General features: G+C 44.4%; 1 protein-coding gene across 3 annotated transcripts in view; it reads left to right on the forward strand.

The window, feature by feature from the left end:
• MADCAM1 (mucosal vascular addressin cell adhesion molecule 1) overlaps positions 1-19,457 on the forward strand; it is a 36,781-nt gene that overhangs the window by 10,836 nt on the left and 6,488 nt on the right. For 2 of the 3 annotated variants that reach the window (XM_040322014.1, XM_040322007.1), the window contains exons 3-4: positions 3,755-4,060; positions 13,706-13,927. In XM_040322014.1, the coding sequence (XP_040177948.1) occupies positions 3,755-4,060; positions 13,706-13,927 (528 nt within the window). The remainder of the gene's footprint in view (positions 1-3,754; positions 4,061-13,705; positions 13,928-19,457) is intronic. The other variant, XM_040322022.1, reaches the window with a different exon arrangement.

The raw sequence follows: 19,457 nt of genomic DNA on the forward strand, positions 1-19,457 counted from the left end.
ATATGAAAGAGAATATACAAATTTTCGTGTGAGCGCAATATCCCCTCCATGCTCCCTACTGGTCCCGGATGCATACCTGCTCCCCGGACATCAAGATAAACAGTGCTTTGCTGGGGCTACCATCTTTTACCCTACCATCTCTCCCCCCCTGATGTCCAACTTACCCAACATTTGGAGACACATTAGCTCTTGGGACATTATTTAGGGACCCTGGTTGGGATAACCGCTTGCCTACCTTCTACTACCCTACAATCAAACGTGCTTCAGCCATTGTTTTTTACCGCTATATACAACAGTGTTTTAAAGGACCTAATACATGCCCTAAAGGCTGTTTAGGCAACAACGCTGTATATACCATACTTTATCATTAACGGTCTGCTCCACAAACTTGTGCGGAGACCTGTTTAACATGCCTCTATGCTCCTGATGAAGCGTCCTGTACGCGAAACATGTCGAGAGTAAAAGCAAGACTTACCATTCTGCATACCAAACTCAGTTTCAAGGATTAAAAGTTTACATACACCCTTCTGTGCTATATGATCTCATGTCATGAGTACATTTGCATAAGTATAAGCTTTTTTGTAATACTCTTTATAATATGTACTGAGTTAATATGCCGAAGTTGTACTGTTTTCATGAAAATTTGTATATTCTCTTTCATATACTTTTTTTATGAATAAATATTTATAGATTTTTTAAATGTATCACTTGTACCGTCCAAAGTCCATTCTAATAGTCCAGACTAATCTCCATTTCCATATTATCGGGACGTTGGTACACTCAAATATTTGCATTCACAGAAGTTGTGCCCTGTGTTTTATGCATGTTTTTGGCTAGATCCACTTAAGTATTAATAGGAGTGACTTAGGCCCCATACTCACGAGCAAACATGTCTGCTGAAACTGGCCCGCAGGCCAGTTTCAGCAGACATGTTTGGTCGTGTGTGGGCGCGAGCGGGCCGAATTCCAGCAAACATTTGCCCGCCGGGCCTTTTCCCAGCAGACAAATATTCCTGGACTTGTTTTAAAACAGCCCGCTGGAATTCAGCCCGCTCGGACATGTACGGTCGTCAGTACAGACCTACCGTACATGTCCAGGCGCCCGCCGTCCCTCGCATGCGTCGAATGACTTCGACGCATGCGTGGAAGCATTTTAAAGGCGGGCCGCCCACGTCGCCGCGTCATTGTCGCGGCGACACCGCGTCATCGACGCGGCGACACCGCGGACACGCCCCGCGTATTGTTTACGCGCGGACTTCTGTACGATGGTGTGTACAACCATCGTACAGAAGCCCTCTGGCAGACATGTATGGTGAAAACGGTCCGACGGACCGCTTTCACCATACATGTTTGTCCGTGTGTACCCGGCCTTAGACTTAGAAAAAGGTTCCTGTACTACTTTGGGGAGCCTTCGGAGCAGCTTGCATTGACTTCTATACAGAGGTTGCGCTGTACATGCGGTTTCAGAGACGGACGACTTTGAAGCCACCCCTGTGAGAACTGCCACTTACTGTGAGAATTGGCACAATATAAGTGGCATACTTTTACTAGTTTATTTAAAGGCATAGTTCACCTTTACCAAAAAAAAGCTATGCAGATAAGAGACCTTTGTACATCCCTTATCTGCATAGGCATTTTTGGTGAAGGTGAACTAACCCTTGCTGAAATCCAGACAAACGGCCAACTACACAGATGAAAACCTTATATGGGAACTGTTTTACCTGCAAAAGGATTTGTACTTCTGTCTATTCAGTTTACATTTACACAGCTCTGGCAAGCAGCAGAGTATTGTCTGACAGAGTAGGAGACCTGAAAAAGGATGAGGGAGTAAAACCCGGAGTAGGAGACCTGATATTTCTGCAGTTAGGTAACACTTAGCATTTTCCTTGTGTAGCGCTACCCCCATAGGAGCCGCTTAATATTTGTTTGGTTCTGCACCCTGCCACTCAACCCCCAGAACTGTCTCAACCCCTCTGGCACACCTGCTTAACAATGTTAGTGTAGAACCCAACAACAGAAAGTGACACAATAATGAAAGAGCATATAGTATATTTGCCGAAATCCTGGGTTCCGTCACTTCATCAGTTGTGGCAGTAAATAGAGACTCACACAAGCTATCAATGAACAACTTGTAAAAGTTTACTATGATGAAAAATAGTGAAGAAAAACATAAAGAAATGGTGTGAATAACAGATGAATAACCGAAGTATTGATTGGCAGAGATATTTGTTCAAAGCAGTAACGTCACACCACTGTATCCAATAGCAACCTGATAAGGGTATATGTGAACAGGTGCACAGTGGAATAGATCCTCCCCACTGAGGCCTCAGCACATAGACCACTTCACACAGAATACACAACAGTGAACACAGTAATAAAAGTACAAGTTCCAACTGTATGTTGCTAAATGGCTCCCCCTAGAGTGCAGTTCAGAGCGATACACAATTGTATAGCAGTAAAGCCTTGTGAAAGAATAAAGTATTGAAAGTTCCTCCAGTTCCAGTTTTCTTGTCTTCAACTAGCTTAATTGTACTGCAGTGTGAGGTGGTGCACGTGGGTATGGATCAACTGTGGGTATGGAGTTGGGTGTATGGGATTGTACTGTGTTTTTTATTTTGTTTGTTTATTTTTTGTGGTTGAACTGGATGGACTTGTGTCTTTTTTCAACCTGACTAACTATGTAACTATGTAATTTGTAATCCAAAATAGCAAGTAACTGTAGAATAGTAACTGTAGAATATGGTGAGATTGATTACTTAGCTGCAAACTATCCCCACTTGTAATTCCTTTCGTGAGTGAACAGTACAGTACTGACCTTACAGCATGGGGGAAAAGGAAACAGAAAACCCCAGCTATAGAATACGTAGGTGCAATAGATCCACAACCATGGGACTGCAGGTCTCAGTGGCAGTCTGTATAGCAGGCAATCACTTAACAATTGTGAAGTCACTACATGGATAGGCAAATGCCTTCTCACCACTCTGGATCCTTGCTGGCTGTAGACTCCGTCTGTATAGATGGCACCTCCGCGCCGTGCTGCTCCTCCCAGTATGCTGGAAGGCAGGTGGCTTCAAAAGCTCTGAAGTGCTGGCTGGTTCTCCTGCTCGATCAGCAGGGCTGCTTACAAGGATCCCTGTTAGGCAGGCGATTCACACTTTCTGCTGTAGGCCGCAGGCTCTCCCAGCCCTGGGCACACACACAGGCCTCTTGCTGGTTGTTGAATGGTGTCCCGAGAGAGAGAAAGCAGGCCACGCCTGTCCCAGCAGGCTGTGATGTGACTTGGCATTGTGGGTTTATAGCTTGGCATTGTGGGTTTGTAGCTTGGCATTGTGGGTTTGTAGTTCCAAGCCTAATTTAACAACATGAGTGCTTCCTCATTGTCCAAATATCCCATAATGCATAACTGTTTTTCTTAATCAATTCAGATTTAACTACAGGTTTATGATTGATGAGCAAGGTCAAATCAGAGATAGGAAAAGCTATTCTGTACTGAGAAATACGAAAGCTTAAACTGTAGGCAAGTGGAGAATATTTATCACTGGGTGTTGGGTTGTCTTGCTGTTGATTGCCACAATAAATCATAAATAAATATATACGTATTTGTCTAGAATCCTGGTGATGAAATAAGCATTAGTGCAGATTTTTGAAATTTGCAGGAATCATTGAACTTGCAGTTAATCATAACACATATATCCACCCAGTAACAGTGATGTTTTTTTATTACAGAATGCAATAATTTCATGTCTCTGTTTTAGCTCTCCCAGAAACTCTGCTTCTGAGCACCAGCACAACAAACGGCAATTCCTATCTGCACTGTTTAATGAAAGGAATGCATCCTATGGTTGACATTGATGTGCAATGCTATAAAAATTCCAAAAAGTTGGGCAGCTATTCTGATGATATTACTTCTGATGACGAGTTGGATATACATAATATCACCTGGAGCTGGGAGATCAGCAATGAAGATTTGAAGTCCCAGACTTTATACAGGTGTGAAGCAGGACTTTCTATAGGTGAACGGACATTCAGAAGAGTGGGGATACTGGAGATACCTAAAGAAGGTACTGTACATTTAAATCCTTTTGTGTTATTACAAACTGTCCTATTTCTTCTATTTTATAGTTTTATTATGATGCTGAAGTTTGCTTTTTATTCGGCCAGCTTCTTATTCGAAAGTGATTATTTACTAAACAATCATCTGCAATGTTTATATTAAAATTGTGAACTTTAACAACAATTCTGTCTCTCTAAATGCCATGGGGCAGATCCACGTAGCGCGGCGCATCTTCCCGCCGGGCGTAGCGTATCTAAGATACACTACGCCGCCGTAACTTATTTTATTTTTTTTCAAATCCACAAAGAATGCGCGCCATAAGTTACGGCGGCGTAGTGTATCTTTGGCGGCGTAAGGGCGCGCAATTCAAAACGATGTGATGGGGGCGTGTTTTATGTAAATACGTTGTGACCCGACGTAAACAACGTTTTTTTTTTTAACGCTGCATGCGCCGTCCGTGGGGGTATCTCAGTGCGCATGTTCGAAATTAAACCGGAACAAGCCAATGCTTACGACGGTGACGTCATTCTACGCAAATCCCTATTCGCGAACGACTCACGCAAACAACGTAAAAAAATTCAAATTTCGACGCGGGAACGACGGCCATACTTAACATTGAGTACGCCACCATATAGCAGCTTTAACTATACACCGGAAAAAGCCGAACGCAAACGACGTAAGAAAATGCGCCGGCTGGACGTACGTTCGTGGATCGCCGTAACTAGCTAATTTGTATACTCGACACGGAATTCGACGGAAACGCCACCTAGCGGCCGGCGGAAAAAATGCACCTAAGATCCGACGGCGTACTAAGACGTACGCCTGTCGGATCGATCCCAGATGCCGTCGTATCTTGTTTTGTAGATACAAAACAAAGATACGAAGCGGGAACTTTAAAATTACGTGGCGTATCAATAGATACGCCGGCATAATTCTTTTGTGGATGTGCCCACATGTATTTAAAGGGGTAATTCTGAATAAATAACTTTTTCTATATGAAAACCATCTTAACTCGCCCAGATGTGACTTGTTTTCTTATAATTGGGCATCCCTCTATTAGTTAAAGTAAAATTTGGCCCGAGCCAAGTGATCTAAATCATAAAATATGGCACCAAACTTGGCACCATGACAGCTTGCATTTCAAAGGGAAATTTCAGAATAAGAAGCCAAGATATGCCTATATGAAAACCATCTTGGCTCACTCAAATTTCCCTTGTTTTATACTCATTGGACATCCTTCTATTAGTAAAAGTTCAATCTGACCAAGTCATATAAATCATAAAATATGGCACCAAACGTGGCACAATGACACCCATGCATTTCGATGGGAAATTTTGAATAAGAAACCAAGATATTCCGATATGAGAACCATCTTGGCTCACCCAAATTCCACTTGTTTTATACACATTGGGCATTCTACTATATAGGAAAGTAAAATTTGGCCTGAGCCAAGTCATATAAACTATAAATTATGGCACCAAACTTATCATTCTGTCACCCATGCATTTCAATGGTAAATTCCGAATAAGAAGCCAAGCTATTTCGTATGAAATCCATCTTGGCTCACCCGAATTCCACTTGTTCTATACTCATTGGGCATCCTACTATATAGGAAAGTTTAATTTGGCCCGAAGCCGAGTGATATAAGACATAAAATATGGCACCAAACGTGGCACCATGACAGCCAATTTGGCCTAGGGCCAAATTGAACCTTTCTATATAGTAGAATGCTTCCGACAGTGATGTCATTCTACGCAAATCCCTATTCGCGAACGACTTACGCAAACAACGTAAAAATTTCCAATTTCTACGCGGGAAGGACGGCCATACTTAACATTGAGTACGCCTCATAACAGTAGCTTTAACTATACGCCGGAAAAAGCCGAACGCAAACGGCGTAAAAAGATGCGCCAGCCGGACGTACGTTTGTGGATCGCTAGCTAGCTAGCTAATTTGCATACTCGACACGGAATTCGACAGAAACGCCACCTAGCGGCCGCGGAAGAATTGCAGCTTAGATCCGACGACGTACTAAGACGTACGCCTGTCGGATCTAGCCAAGATGCCGTTGTATCTTGTTTTGAAGATACAAAACAAAGATACGTCGCGCAAAATTTGAAATTACGTGGCGTATCAAGAGATACGCCGGCGTAATACTTTTGTGGATCTGCCCCTATATATGTTAAATTTTTTTAAAGTGTGACTTCCAGTTTCTCGCTCCCGCGAGAGTAGGCGTTTCTACTCCTTTCCCCGGCGCCGCACTATCTCCTGGGAGCTCACCGCACTGTCTCCTGGGAGCACAGTGTCATGCTTCCCAAGAGTCAATGCAGAACGCCGTCCTGCGAAATCCCGCAAGATTTTTAATTAAGAAGTGACGTGTGACGCCGGTCACGTGACGAGGGCGTATCTGATTTCCCCATTTTAAATTTAAATTTAATTTTTAAGGGCATGCAGGTGAATATTACCATTAGCTACCTGCAGACACAATAAATATAGATGGTGGTGAGAGATTTTTTGGTTCTATATTATTAAACAATTATATATTTAAAAATATTTAAACATGAACATTGATAATAAAAAAAAAATTAAATTACAATATTTTAAAACTATATTAAATAATATAATTATTTTTAGATATTTTTATTACAAGATGATTAATTATAAAGTAAAATATTTTAAATAAACATAAAATTTAATTTTTTTTGCTCATGGTATTATGCCAGAGCGCCTCTTTTACAATACCTATGCAGCTGCTGCTCTGTCCCGCTCAGGGCTCGAGTCCTGCGGGAACGCATGGGAACGGCGTCCCTAGACTTTTTTCACTACAGGAACGCCGTTCCTGTTGCAGGACTCGAGCCGCCCGTGCCGATCTTTCACTAAGCGGCGATTCCTCGATGCCGCAATGTCTCCTGGGCAGCGGTGTTGCAAGGGGGAGCGGGGGTGCGCTCCGCACCTGGGTGACACCCGGCACAGTGCTGGATTGAGAGAGGCGCTGCAGCTCTCTCCTCCTCCTTCCCCTGCACTCCATTAAAGAGAATGTCCGCTGAAAAAAATATATTAAAAGTCAGCAGCTACAAATACTGCAGCTGCTGACTTTTAATATTGGCACACTTATCTGTTCTCGTCACTCTGCTGCCCCCCCACCATCCTCGGTGAGGGAACCAGGAAGTGAAGCGCTCCGGCTTCACTGCCCGGTTCCCTGCGGCGCATGCGCGAGTTGCGCTGCACCTGCTGATTGGCTCCCGCTGTGCTCTGGGAGCCGAGTGTTCCCAGAGCACAATGGGGGGAGGACGGGAGGTGACATCCTGCCCGCAGTTTGCAGGCGTAGACTGTGGCCCGAAGTGGGTGCAAATACCTGTCTTTAGACAGGTATCTGCACCCCCCTCCCCCCTGAAAGGTGTCAAATGTGACACCGGAGGGGGGGAGGGTTCCGATCAGCGGGAGTTCCACTTTAGGGTGGAGCTCCGCTTTAACTTTGCTGTGACTATGCAATGTTCAGGAAGGGAGGAGGAGAAAGATAACATAGGTAGACAGCTCAGTGCTCGGCGCCCGCATGTCTTCCTGGAACTGCAATCCCCTATTATTGTGACAGGCAGGTGGGGAGAGGTGGCGGCTGCCTATCACAATTACACTCTTCACAGCCGACAGAGTCTAGCTCCTCCTCCACACTGACAGTACATCCACAACAGGAGGAGGAGCCTAGGAGGAGGGACATCCATGTGGAGAAAGCCGCGCTGTTCTAAGGTCTGTAAATGTGGGGAGGGGAGAGATATTATACACTATATAGTCACAATGGGCAGATATACATGGGGGGGGGAGTTACATCAGGGGGGGTTACATTAGGGGGATTACACAGGGGGGAGTTACATCAGGGGGGGGTTACATTAGGGGGATTACACAGGGGGAAGTTACATCAGGGGGATTTGAGGGTATTTACACAGGGAATGAATACACTGCAGGGGTTTTACACTGTAGGGATTTACAACGGGGGAATTTACACTATGGGAGATAAAAACTGGTGGAATTTACTGGGGGGGGGGGGGGGGATTTACACTGGACTGCTCAGTCTAAAACTCATGGGTCTATTTTTGTCCCAGTCCAGGCCTGGGTGACACTATTAAGAAGAAAGTGATATCCGACAGTGATGGTGTCATCCCCATCCGTGACAGTGCATTGATTGGCGCACTGGCATAAACCACAACATTTACAGGGGCCGGTTTGGGGTGTGCATCGTGATCGTGTGCTGCCACCCTGAAACTAGCCTGCCCAGCACCCTGCAGAGCACTGTGGCAGGCTAGACAGAAGAGAGCCCAATGCACTAGCCTGCCCAGTGTCTACTGCTCTGTTATGTTCCTGCTATCACTCCGCAGTGGCAGGACAGAGCATTGCGGCAGGCTAGAGGGGAGAGCTATGCTAATGCTCAGTGACCAGGGGGAGGGTTGGGGGGTGACACCATATTTTATCTTTGTAAACTGGCACTTTACAATAAATGTTGCACTGTATTTTCTGTGAAATATATATGCATATGAGCGTATAATTTTTTTTTTTGGTGAGGGAGTGGATCTTGGTTGGGAGTTCCCACACTTTTTTCCCCAGGACATGACCCCTGGCCATACTGAGCCTTGATAGTTATTTTTATTGTTGTGAATGCCATCACAACGGGGCGTGAACTTTCAATGACACTGCCCGTTGTGATGGCAACCAGGAAGTTTACGGCACTGAGCATGCGCAGGAAAGAGCGGTGAATGCTGGGAGATGAGCATTCACCGCTTCCAGGAAATCAGTGCTTGTGGGCTTTACATGCCCACAAGCAAAATGGAAACTGCCTAGATCACATTTTAAAACTTGTTCTTGTGCACGAATACGGACAGGGGATATTTAAAGACACCAAACCAGTGAGTATTACTTTGTGATGAAAAAAACAATTGAATGCCCAAAAAAATAAAAACAATTGGCCGTGGGACCTCTGCTTTTAGGACCCAAAGGATTTGCTCCCTTAACTACTTCAGCCCCGGAAGAATTTACCCCCTTCCTGACCAGGCCATTTTTTGTGATACGGTACTGCATTGCTTTAACTGACAATTGCGCGGTCGTCTACGCTGTACCCAGACAACATTTACGTCCTTTTTTCCCCCACAAATATAACTTTTTTATGGTGGTATTTGATCACCTATGCGGTTTTTATTTTTTGAACTATAAACAAAAGAAGAGCAACAATTTTGAAAAAAACACAATATTTTTTACTTTCTGCTATAATAAATATCTGAATAAAATAAAGGGAAGGGGTTAATACTAGGGGGCGATCAAGTGGTTAAGTGTGTGTCCCCTAGGTGTGTTCTAACTGTGAGGGGATTGGACTGACTGGGAGAGAAGACAGATTGTTGTTCCTACTTAGTAGGAGCACACAATCTGTTTCTCCTCCCCTGACAGGACAGGGATTTGTGTGTTTACACACACAAATCCCTGTTCCTGCTCTCATGCCCGCAATCGCGGGTGGCCTGTGGGGATCGCACGCACGCCTGCTTTGGCTTTTAAAGCAGCCGCAGTATATATACACAGCGATTTGCACAGCAGAGCCATTCTGCTGCCGTATATATATACAGGAGCTGTGCTGGAAGCAGTTAAAGGGGTTGTAAAGGTAAATGTTTTTTCACCTTAATGCATCCTATGCATTAAGGTGAAAAAACATCCGACGGTACCGCCCCCCCCCCCCCCCGAACCCCCATTTTACTTACCTCACCCCTCGAATGTCCTGTGCGTGTCCCCGTGATCCTCTTCGGTTCCCAGCCTGACCGTTGATTGGCTAGGCTGGACGGATTGATAGCAGCGCAGCCATTGGCTGGCGCTGCTGTCAATCACTTCCGATGACGCGGCGCGCCGGGGGGGGGGGGGGGGCCGAGTGATACAGTCGGCGGCTATGCCCGCCGCTGTATCATCACGGGAGCGCGCCCGCAAAAGCTTTCCACCATGCGAGCTCGCTCGCATGAAGGTGGAAAGCTCTTGCGAGGAGGAGCCGAGACAGCAGCCGAGGGACCCCAGAAGACAGGTTTCGGGGCCACTCTGTGCAAAACGAGCTGCACAGTGGAGGTAAGTATAACATGTTTGTTATTTAAAAAAAAAAAACATTTTTGCGTTTAGTGTTTCTTTAATGACCAGGCCATTTTTTGCGATACGGCACTGCATCGCTTTAACTGATAATTGCGAGGTTGTACAAAGATGTACCCAAACAAAATTTACATACTTTTTTTCCCCCACAAATAGAGGTTTCTTTTGGTTAGTATTTGATCACATCTGCAGTTTTTTTGCACTATAAACAAACAAAAAGAGCAACAATTTTGAAAAAAATTATTAAATATATATCCAAAAAAATATAAAAAAAAACAAATGTATTCATCAGTTCAGGCCAATATATATTCGTCTACATATTCTTGGGGAAAAAAATAGCAAGAGGCATATATTGATTGGTTTGTGCAAAAGTTATCACATCTACAAACTATGAGATCGAGTTAGGGACTTTTTTTTTTCTTCTGTTTTTACTAGTAATGGCAGCGATATGTGATTTTTAGCGGGACTGCAACATTGCGGTGGACAAATATGATCCCAAATGACACTTTTTGGGGACCAGTGACATTTTTACATTGATTAGTGCTATAAAAATGCACTGATCAGTGTAAAAATTACACTGGCAGGGAAGGGATTAACACTAGGGGGCAATCAAGGGGTTAGGTGTGTTCTAACTGTAGGGGGTTGGGCTCACTGGGACATGACAGAGATCATTGTTCCCGATCACTGGGAACAGAAGATCTCTGACATGTCCTGTCAGAACAGGGATCTGCTTGTTTTCACTGGCAGATCCTAGGCGGAGTACTAGGCGATCGCGGGTCATCGGCGGACATCAAATTCACACAGCGTACTCGTGCAGCAGGAGTGAGAGCGTGCTGGCGCGCCCCCGCAACTGTGTGAGCCGCTGTACAGGTATGACAATTCGTGCAGCGCTGCCAACCTGCCACAGTAAATGTGCGTGAGCTGGTCGGCAAGTGGTTAAAGTGTTACTAAACCCACAACAGTAAAATCAGTCTGTATATGCAGTGAAGCATGCTTGTTATACTTACTGTGGAACCTAATGGGTTAATTCTGCACATTGTATAAAAAAGCTGTTTGATCCTGTCTTCTGTGATTCTCCCTTTCTTCCAATGTCCCCATTCCATCTACTGATAGTACAGAGCCCTTGGAGGCACTCTGAACATACTCAGTTTGGTGTGTATTCCTAGAGAGTTGTTTGTTTTGTTTTTGGAAGAGTGCATGTGATCAGCACAGGGCCAATCAGCACCCTCCAGACAAGGGGTCAGGGGCCATGCAGCCTCCTTGGACAGTCAGAGGAGAATGAAACCAGTGCTCTGTCAGAGACTTATGAAAGTCACAAGACTGCTATATATTGCTGATGAGAAAAGATGTTTACTAAAAATAATTGTGGGAGACCAGATATAGTGAATGCAGGGTCCTGGGTTTAGTAACACTTTAAAAAGTATTTTTTACAATTTTTTTTATTAAAATAATAAACATGTTATACTTACCTGCTCTGTGCAATAGTTTGGACAGAGCAGCCATGATCCTCTTCTCCTGAGGTCCCCCGACGGCACTCCAGGCTCCTCCTCTTCAACAAGTGCTCCCCCTGTAGCGGTATTTTCTTCTTTTTCTGCCCCCATAGAAAGTTGCTGTCTGTGGGGGCATTTGTGCAGGCTCTCTCCTGAGCTGCCCTGTCCATTGACCCAGACTGGGCGACTCAGCCCAGCCCCCCACTTCATTGTCACAGCATTTGATTGGCAGCAGTGGGAGCCATTGAATCTGCACAGTGAGTGCACATTGCTGGATCAGGATAAGATAAGTACAGGTGGGGGGGGGGTGGCTGGGGGAATCCTGCAGCTCTGCAGCTTTTGTACCTTAATGCATGTCATGCATTAAATAAAAAAACCTTAAAGGGGTTGTAAAGGCAGAAGGTTTTTACACTCTATGCATTAACCACTTGCTTACTGGGCACATAAACCCCCTTTGTGCCCAGGCGAAATTTCAGCTTCCGGCACTGCGTCGCTTTAACTGACATTTGCGCGGTCGTGCAACGTGGCTCCCAAACAAAATTGACGTCCTTTTTTCCCCACAAATAGAGCTTTATTTTGGTGGTATTTGATCACCTCTGCGGGTTTTATTTTTTGCGCTATACACAAAAAAGAGCAACAATTTAAAAAAATATATATATATTTTTTACTTGTTGCTATAATAAATATCACATTTTTTTTAAAAAAAAAAAACTATTTTTTTTCTCAGTTAAGGCCGATACATATTTTTCTACGTATTTTTGTAAAAAAAAAAAAATCGCAATAAGCGACTGGTTTGCGCAAAAAATATAGCGCCTACAAAATAGGGGACAGAATTATGATTTTTTTTTATTATTTTTTTTTTTACTAGTAATGGCGGCGATCTGCGATTTTTATTGGGACTGCGATATTGCGGCGGGCATATCGGACACTTTTGACACAAGTTTGAGACCATTCACATTTATACAGCGATCAGTGCTATAAAAATGCACTAATTACTGTATAAATGTGACTGGCAGGAAAGGGGTTAACACTAGGGGGTGAGGGAGGGGTTAAATGTATTCCCTGGGTGTGTTATAACTGTGTGGGGGGAGGGGGCTGACTGGGGGAGGTAACCGATACTGTGTCACTATGTACAAGAGACACAGATCGGTCTCCTCTCCTCTGACAGCACGTGGAGCTCTGTGTTTACACACAGAGCTCCACGTCCTTGCTGTCACCTGCTGGCCGCCAGGTACACGCATCGGCTCTTTAGCGATGCGCCGGGACAGTGTTTACCCGCTGCGCGCCACCCACGTCCACCCGGCACTTGAGAGTCGCGCTGTTGACGTCTTTTGTCAATAGCGCGGGTCTGAAGTGGTTAAAGAAAAGTATGTTTTTTTTTTATTCATACTTACCTAGGTGGATGCCGCATCAGACCGATACTGGGGCTGTCCCCCGGCATCTCTGCACTGAGAACCAAGCCACTATGGATATGCATAGAGCAGAGCACATGATCACAAGTAACGTGCATGAATTAAGTGGGTAAAGGAGAGGTTTGGAGCCCACAGAGGATGTTACAAGGAGGCAGAATAACACAGTAGGAAACAATTCCATGAAAAATGTATTACAGGGCCATTAAGTAGTGGATGTGTGTGGTATTTTCTTCTACAGAAAAATCCAACTCTCTGCTATAGTGTGAACTGTGCCTTAGGTAATATTTCCCTTTTTTATTGCCTTTTACTGTCTGTTTATACACTGTATTGTAAACCTGAAATTCGTCACAGTATTGTCTTCACATACATTTATATATTTGTTTCATTTTGTAATTCCTCCCAGCTGTGCCTGGTAACATTAGGGCAATATTTTTATCAGCAGCTGATAATATTTGTGGCAGCTAGACTAATTTTATTTAGGTTTTTGCAGGTTTTACCTAGGTCCTTTCTTTGCGCTCGCCCCATTCATAGGGATACATTAGGTCCAATATATTCAAAGGTCTAGGAAGCCATTCGGGTGCAACATATAATAAATTCTGTGTTTTAGTGAAACTATTCTAATAATTTTCTTTGCTTTATTCATAGCGGGGACCACTGATACTTTGGCTAGAACAGTGACCGATGCTGAAATACGATACGATACTGAAAACCAAAACACATCTATGACTACAAGAACACCCAAAACATTTTCTACAACCACAGATCTCACAACTTTATACACAAGAACCCCCAAAAAGTGGACACCATCATCTCCATCTACATCTAGCAGTGTCACCACACACAAACCATCCCCTACTTCAGACACAGGTAAACAGTTTTTTAGCATTTAATGGGGTTGTAAACCCTCCCTGTTTTTCACCTCAATACATTGTATGCATTGTAGAAAACCAGCCTCCCCGTTTTAAATACCTGAGCCCGTTCGTTCCCACGCCGAAGACGTGCACACCCTCTCTGGCCGGTGTCTCGGCTCTTGATTGGATAGATTGATAGCAGCGCAGATATTGGCTCCTGCTGCTGTCAATCAAATTCAATGTCGCGGGCGCCAGGGGGCAGTGCCGAGTCCTGCTGTCTGTGTCTATGGAGGCAGCAGTAGGACACGGGAATGTGCCCGCACCGTTGACCCGAAGGAGAGTGCTTCTCCAATGGGTCACTCCATGCGGGGAGGAGCCAGGAGCGCCACGGAGGGACCCCAGAAGAGGAGGATCAGGGCTACTCTGTGCAAAACCAACTGCACAGAGGAGGTATGTATAACATGTTTGTTATTTTAAAAGAAAAAAAAGGGATCTTTTTGTGTCCCTTTAAAGAATCCAAGCTGCCATTGCTGACCTCTCCAAAAGGCTAGTGACTTGGCTGTTATGATGATGCTTTGGCTTTTTTATACTATCTGAGTCACAGAACACATATACGGAACAGGAGTTTCTGACTTTTTTTATACTATTTGCTTCAGGTCTATAACTGATAAAAAGTGCTGGAGCCAGGCAGTTAGTATTTTCAGAAGAAGATCAGCTCTGGCAGCCCATGTATTTTTTAATACCTTACTCACATACAGTACTGTGAAAAAGCAGGTGTGAATAATGCTGTAAAGTAAGAATGCTTTCAAAAATATATATTTCAATTGTTTATTTTTTATCAATTTACAAAATGCAAATTGAGCGAACAGAAGACATGTTTAAATCAAATCAATATTTGGTGTGGCCACTCTTTGTCTTCAAAACAGCATCAATTCTGGGTACACTTGCACCCAGTTTTTGAAGGAACTTGGCAGGTACTTTGTTCCAAACATTTTGGATAACTAACCACAGACCTTCTGTGGATGTAGGCTGCCTCAAATTATTCTGTCTCTTCATGTAATCCCAGACAGACTCTATGGAGTTGAGATCAGGGCTCTGTGGGGGAAAACCATCACTTCCAGGACTCCTTGTTCTTCTTTATGCTGAAGATGGTTCTTAATGACATTGGCTGTATGTTTGGGGTCGTTGTCCTGCTGCAGAATACATTTGGGGCCAATCACACACCTCCCTGATGGTATGGCATGATGAATTAGTATCTGCCTGTATTTCTCAGCATTGAGGATACTATTGATCAGGGAACATTGAGGACCTCAGATGTAGTGGTTGGCCAAGAAAACCTAATGCAACAGATGAGACACATCATGCTTACTTCCCTTCAACATCGGAAGATGTACAGCAGTGCTATAAGCACACAACTGGTGGAAACCCAGGTACACCCATCTACCGTCCAGAAAAGTCTGGCCAGAATTGGTCTTCATGGAAAAATTGTGGCCAAAAAGCTGTTACCTCTGAGGTGGAAGCAAAGCTAAACGCCTCAACTATGCATGAAAACCTAGGGACTGGGGTGCAGAAAATGACAGCAGGTACTCTGGACCTATGAGTCAAAATTTGAAATATTTGGCTGTAGCAAGAAGGAGGTTTGTTGCCGAAGGGTTAAAGAGCCATACAATAATGAGCATAGGTGTGCGCAGCCTATTGCATTAGGCTGTGCACCCCAAAGCTCAAAAAACACATGCCTTTCTCTGAAGAGTCTCCTCTACTGAGTGGCTTCCTGTTCATTCACAAATTGAAGCATAGTAAACACAGTGAGTGTGTTCCCTGTGTTCATTTAGAAAAGGAAGGAACTGATAAATTGATTAGCTATTTCCCCAGTCCTGAAATATCCTCTACAGCAGCTGGGGGAGAGGAGAGGAGGGAAGCCAGAAGCACTGCAGTGGAGGGGCGCAAGCCGCGCAACACAGGGGGAGCCAAGGCAGTAGGGAGAATCGGCACACCCCCTGCGCACACCTATGATAATAAGTGTCTACAGGCAACAGTAAAGCATGATGGAGGTTCCTTTAAAAGTTTGGGGCTGCATTTCTGAAAATGGACTTGGAGATTTTTTTTTTTGTAAAATCTTTATTTATGAATGAACTTGGAGATTTGGTCAGGATCAATCGTGTAAACAATGCTGAGAAATAGTGGCAGATACTTCTCCATCATGCCATACCTTCACGTAGGTGTATGATGCCCAAATGTATGTTCGCCTGTTTGCCAAATCGTGCGTTAGAGCATGTGCAACAATTCTAGCACTAGACCTCCTCTGTAACCTGTAAAAAAAAATAAAGCATCGCCTAAGGAGATTTTTAAGTCCCGAAGTTTGGCGCCAATCCATGAGTGTGTGCAATTTTAAAGCGTGAAAAGTTAGGTATCTATTTACTCGGTGTAACATCATCTTTCACATTATACAAAAAAATTGGGCTTTGTTATTTTTTAATTCATGAAACAGTTTTTTTTTAAAAAAAGGCGTTTGAAAAATTATGTTTTGGGGGTTGGGGGTTGGGCGTTCCGAGTAATTTTCTAGCAACAAAAATTATTAGGAGAGAAGTGCTAGAATAGGCACGGTATTGAGCTGGTTAAAGGACTTGTCCCAAGCTGTGTGTGTTTTTTTACAATTTTTGTCACTTTTTTGGGTGAAATGGTAGGGGTACAATGTACCCCATTACCAATTCACATAGGGGGGGCCGTGATCTTGGGGTCCCCTTTGTTAAGGGGGCCTTCCAGAATTCCGATAAGCCCCCATCCGCAGACCCCCACAACCACTGGGCAAGGGTTGTGGGGATGAGGCCCTTGTCCCCATCAACATAGGGACATCCTCCCCATGTTGGCATGTGGCCTGGTACGGTTCAGGAGGGGGGGTACTCTCTCGTCCCCCCCCTCTTTTCCTGCGGCCTGCCAGGTTGCGTACTCGGATAAGGGTCTTTTGGGGGAACCCCACGCCATTTTTTTTGTATTTCACGCCGGGTTCCAGTTAAAATCTGAAGGGTCTGGTATGGATTTTGAGGGGGACTCCTTTTTTTTTATTGGCGCAGGGTTCCCCTTAATATCCATACCAGACCTGAAGGGCGGGCCTGGTATGGAATTTGGGGGGTCCTCCACACATTTTTTTTTGTAATTTTGGTTCGCCGTTGGCCGTTTTTATCTGTATTGCTGGGACCCGACAATTCATTATAGCCACGAGTAGTTTTAAATCACTTTTTTTCCTTTAAACATTTTGTGCAGGGACACAGGAAAAATGCACCACTTTACAGGCATACTATAGACACCCTCCAGGTACGAAATTTAAAGGAATATTTTACTTTTATTGTTTCGCTTTAAGCATTATAAAAATCACTGCTCCCGTAAAAAGGGCAGTTTTTAAAACTTTTTTTTACATTGATAGATGTCCCCTGGGGCAGGACCCAGGTCCCCAATTTACTTTTTATGACAATAACTTGCATATTAACCTTTATAATGAGCACTTTTAATTTTTTAACATTCGTGTCCCATAGACTTGTTTTTTGCCTGGTCGCATGTTTACTGCGAACCGGACCGGGGGGTGTTTGGCTCATTCCTAGTATTATGTAACAGGACAATGAGCCCAAACATACAGCCGATGCCATTAAGAACTATCTTTCTTTTTTTTAAAGATATTTTCATAAGAACTATCTTTAGTGTAAAGAACAAGGGGTTCTGGAAGTGATGGTTTGGCCCCCACAGAGCCCTGATCTCAACATCATTGGGACTGTCTGGAATTACATGGAGAGACAGGAGCATTTGAGGCACCCCACTAAGAGCCTGAGATGTCCACCCTGCCCCTCCACAGCTCAGCGCTCCAATGAGCGAGGAGAGAGAAGAGCAGAGAGCTGTGACCAACAGCTCTCTGCTCACGGGACTCTGAAAATCGAGTGATTGGCTATGTTCGATCATTTGGCTCTCAGTGCAGAGGCGCCGGTGGACAGATGCAGCATCGGATCCATGCTGCGTCCACCTAGGTTAGTATGATGGAGGAAAAAAAAGAAACCCATACTTCTCTTTTAAGCCTTTCATTTTTCTCTAAAAGCAGCTGCTGCAAAGTGGGCTACCTGTGGCTTATTATTTATTTTGATGTTGCTTGTTGCAACCTCTCAGAAGGCACCCAACAGTTAGTCTATACTCTGCTGCAACATCCACTCTCCATAATGATAAAGACAGGCTTAAAGCAGAGTTCCGTCTGATTTTTTTTTTTTTTAAGTCAGCAGCTACAAATACTGCAGCTGCTGACTTGGACACTTAACCGGCAGCACCCGAAGCCGATCTGTCCCTCTGCTCTCGGGTGCTGCCACCGCCATCTTCGGTAAGGGAATCAGGAAGTAAAGCCTTGCGGTTTCACTTCCTGGTTCCCTACTGCCATAGCTCCCAACTGTCCCTGATTTGTAGGGACTGCCCCTGATTTCCCTCTGTCCCTTTTTCCTCCTCATTTGATTTTTAAAGTGCGGCATTTGTAAATTGCAAGAGCCAAAATAAAGGAATAATAGTGATATAAAAAAGGACTTGTGGATTTAACCAATCTTGTTTTTTGTACAATTCTCCTTTAAGGGGGCGTGACAATGGGTGTGTCCTATGCCTGCATACTTTTGCTGATAGGTGTCCCTCATTGCTATCTCAAAAAGTTGGGAGGTATACCTACTGCACATGCGCAAGTCGAGAATCTGAATGGTCCCTACTGTCTTCTGGGACCTCTGTGTTTCCCAGAAGACAGCGGGGAGAATAGAGGAGGCACCGGACATGGCATAGATATCTGTGGATATCTATGCCCAGAAGTGGGAGCATTATACAGGTATCTTCTCCCCCCTGAAATGTGCCAAATGTGAAACCGGAGGGGGGGAGGAATCCGAAAAGCCAAAGTTCCATTTAATGGTGGAACTCCGCTTTAAGTTTAAATGTAAATACACTAATAAAATAAAGCCAAACTACACACTGAAGTTACACAAGCAGTTACAGCAATATGTTTTTTTTTTCTTTTGGCATAAAGGTTTTACATAAATAAAAGCTGATCAATGTAAGCACCACCGTCAGTGGTAAATGGTTTGTCCCTATCACCCTTAACCACTTAACGTCCGCCGCACGCCTATTTACGTCCACAGAATGGCTCGTACAGGCAGATGGGCGTATATATACGTCCCTGCCTTCTAGCGGGTGGGGGGTCCGATCGGGACGGCTTACCTCGGGGAGCGTTTATAGCCGCTCCGTCGCGATCGCTCCCCGGAGCTGAAGAACGGGGAGAGCCGTATGTAAACACGGCTTCCCCCGTGCTTCACTGTGGTGGCTGCATCGATCGTGTGATCCCTTTTATAGGGAGACTCGATCGATGACGTCAGTCCTACAGCCACACCCCCTTACAGTTGTAAACACACACTAGGTGAACCCTAACTCCTACAGCTCCCCCTGTGGTTAACAAAACTGCAACTGTCATTTTCACAGTAAACAATGCAATTTAAATGCATTTTTTGCTGTGAAAATGACAATGGTCCCAAAAATGTGTCAAA

Source organism: Rana temporaria, chromosome 1 (assembly GCF_905171775.1).
Source record: "Rana temporaria chromosome 1, aRanTem1.1, whole genome shotgun sequence".
NCBI lineage: Eukaryota > Metazoa > Chordata > Amphibia > Anura > Ranidae > Rana > Rana temporaria.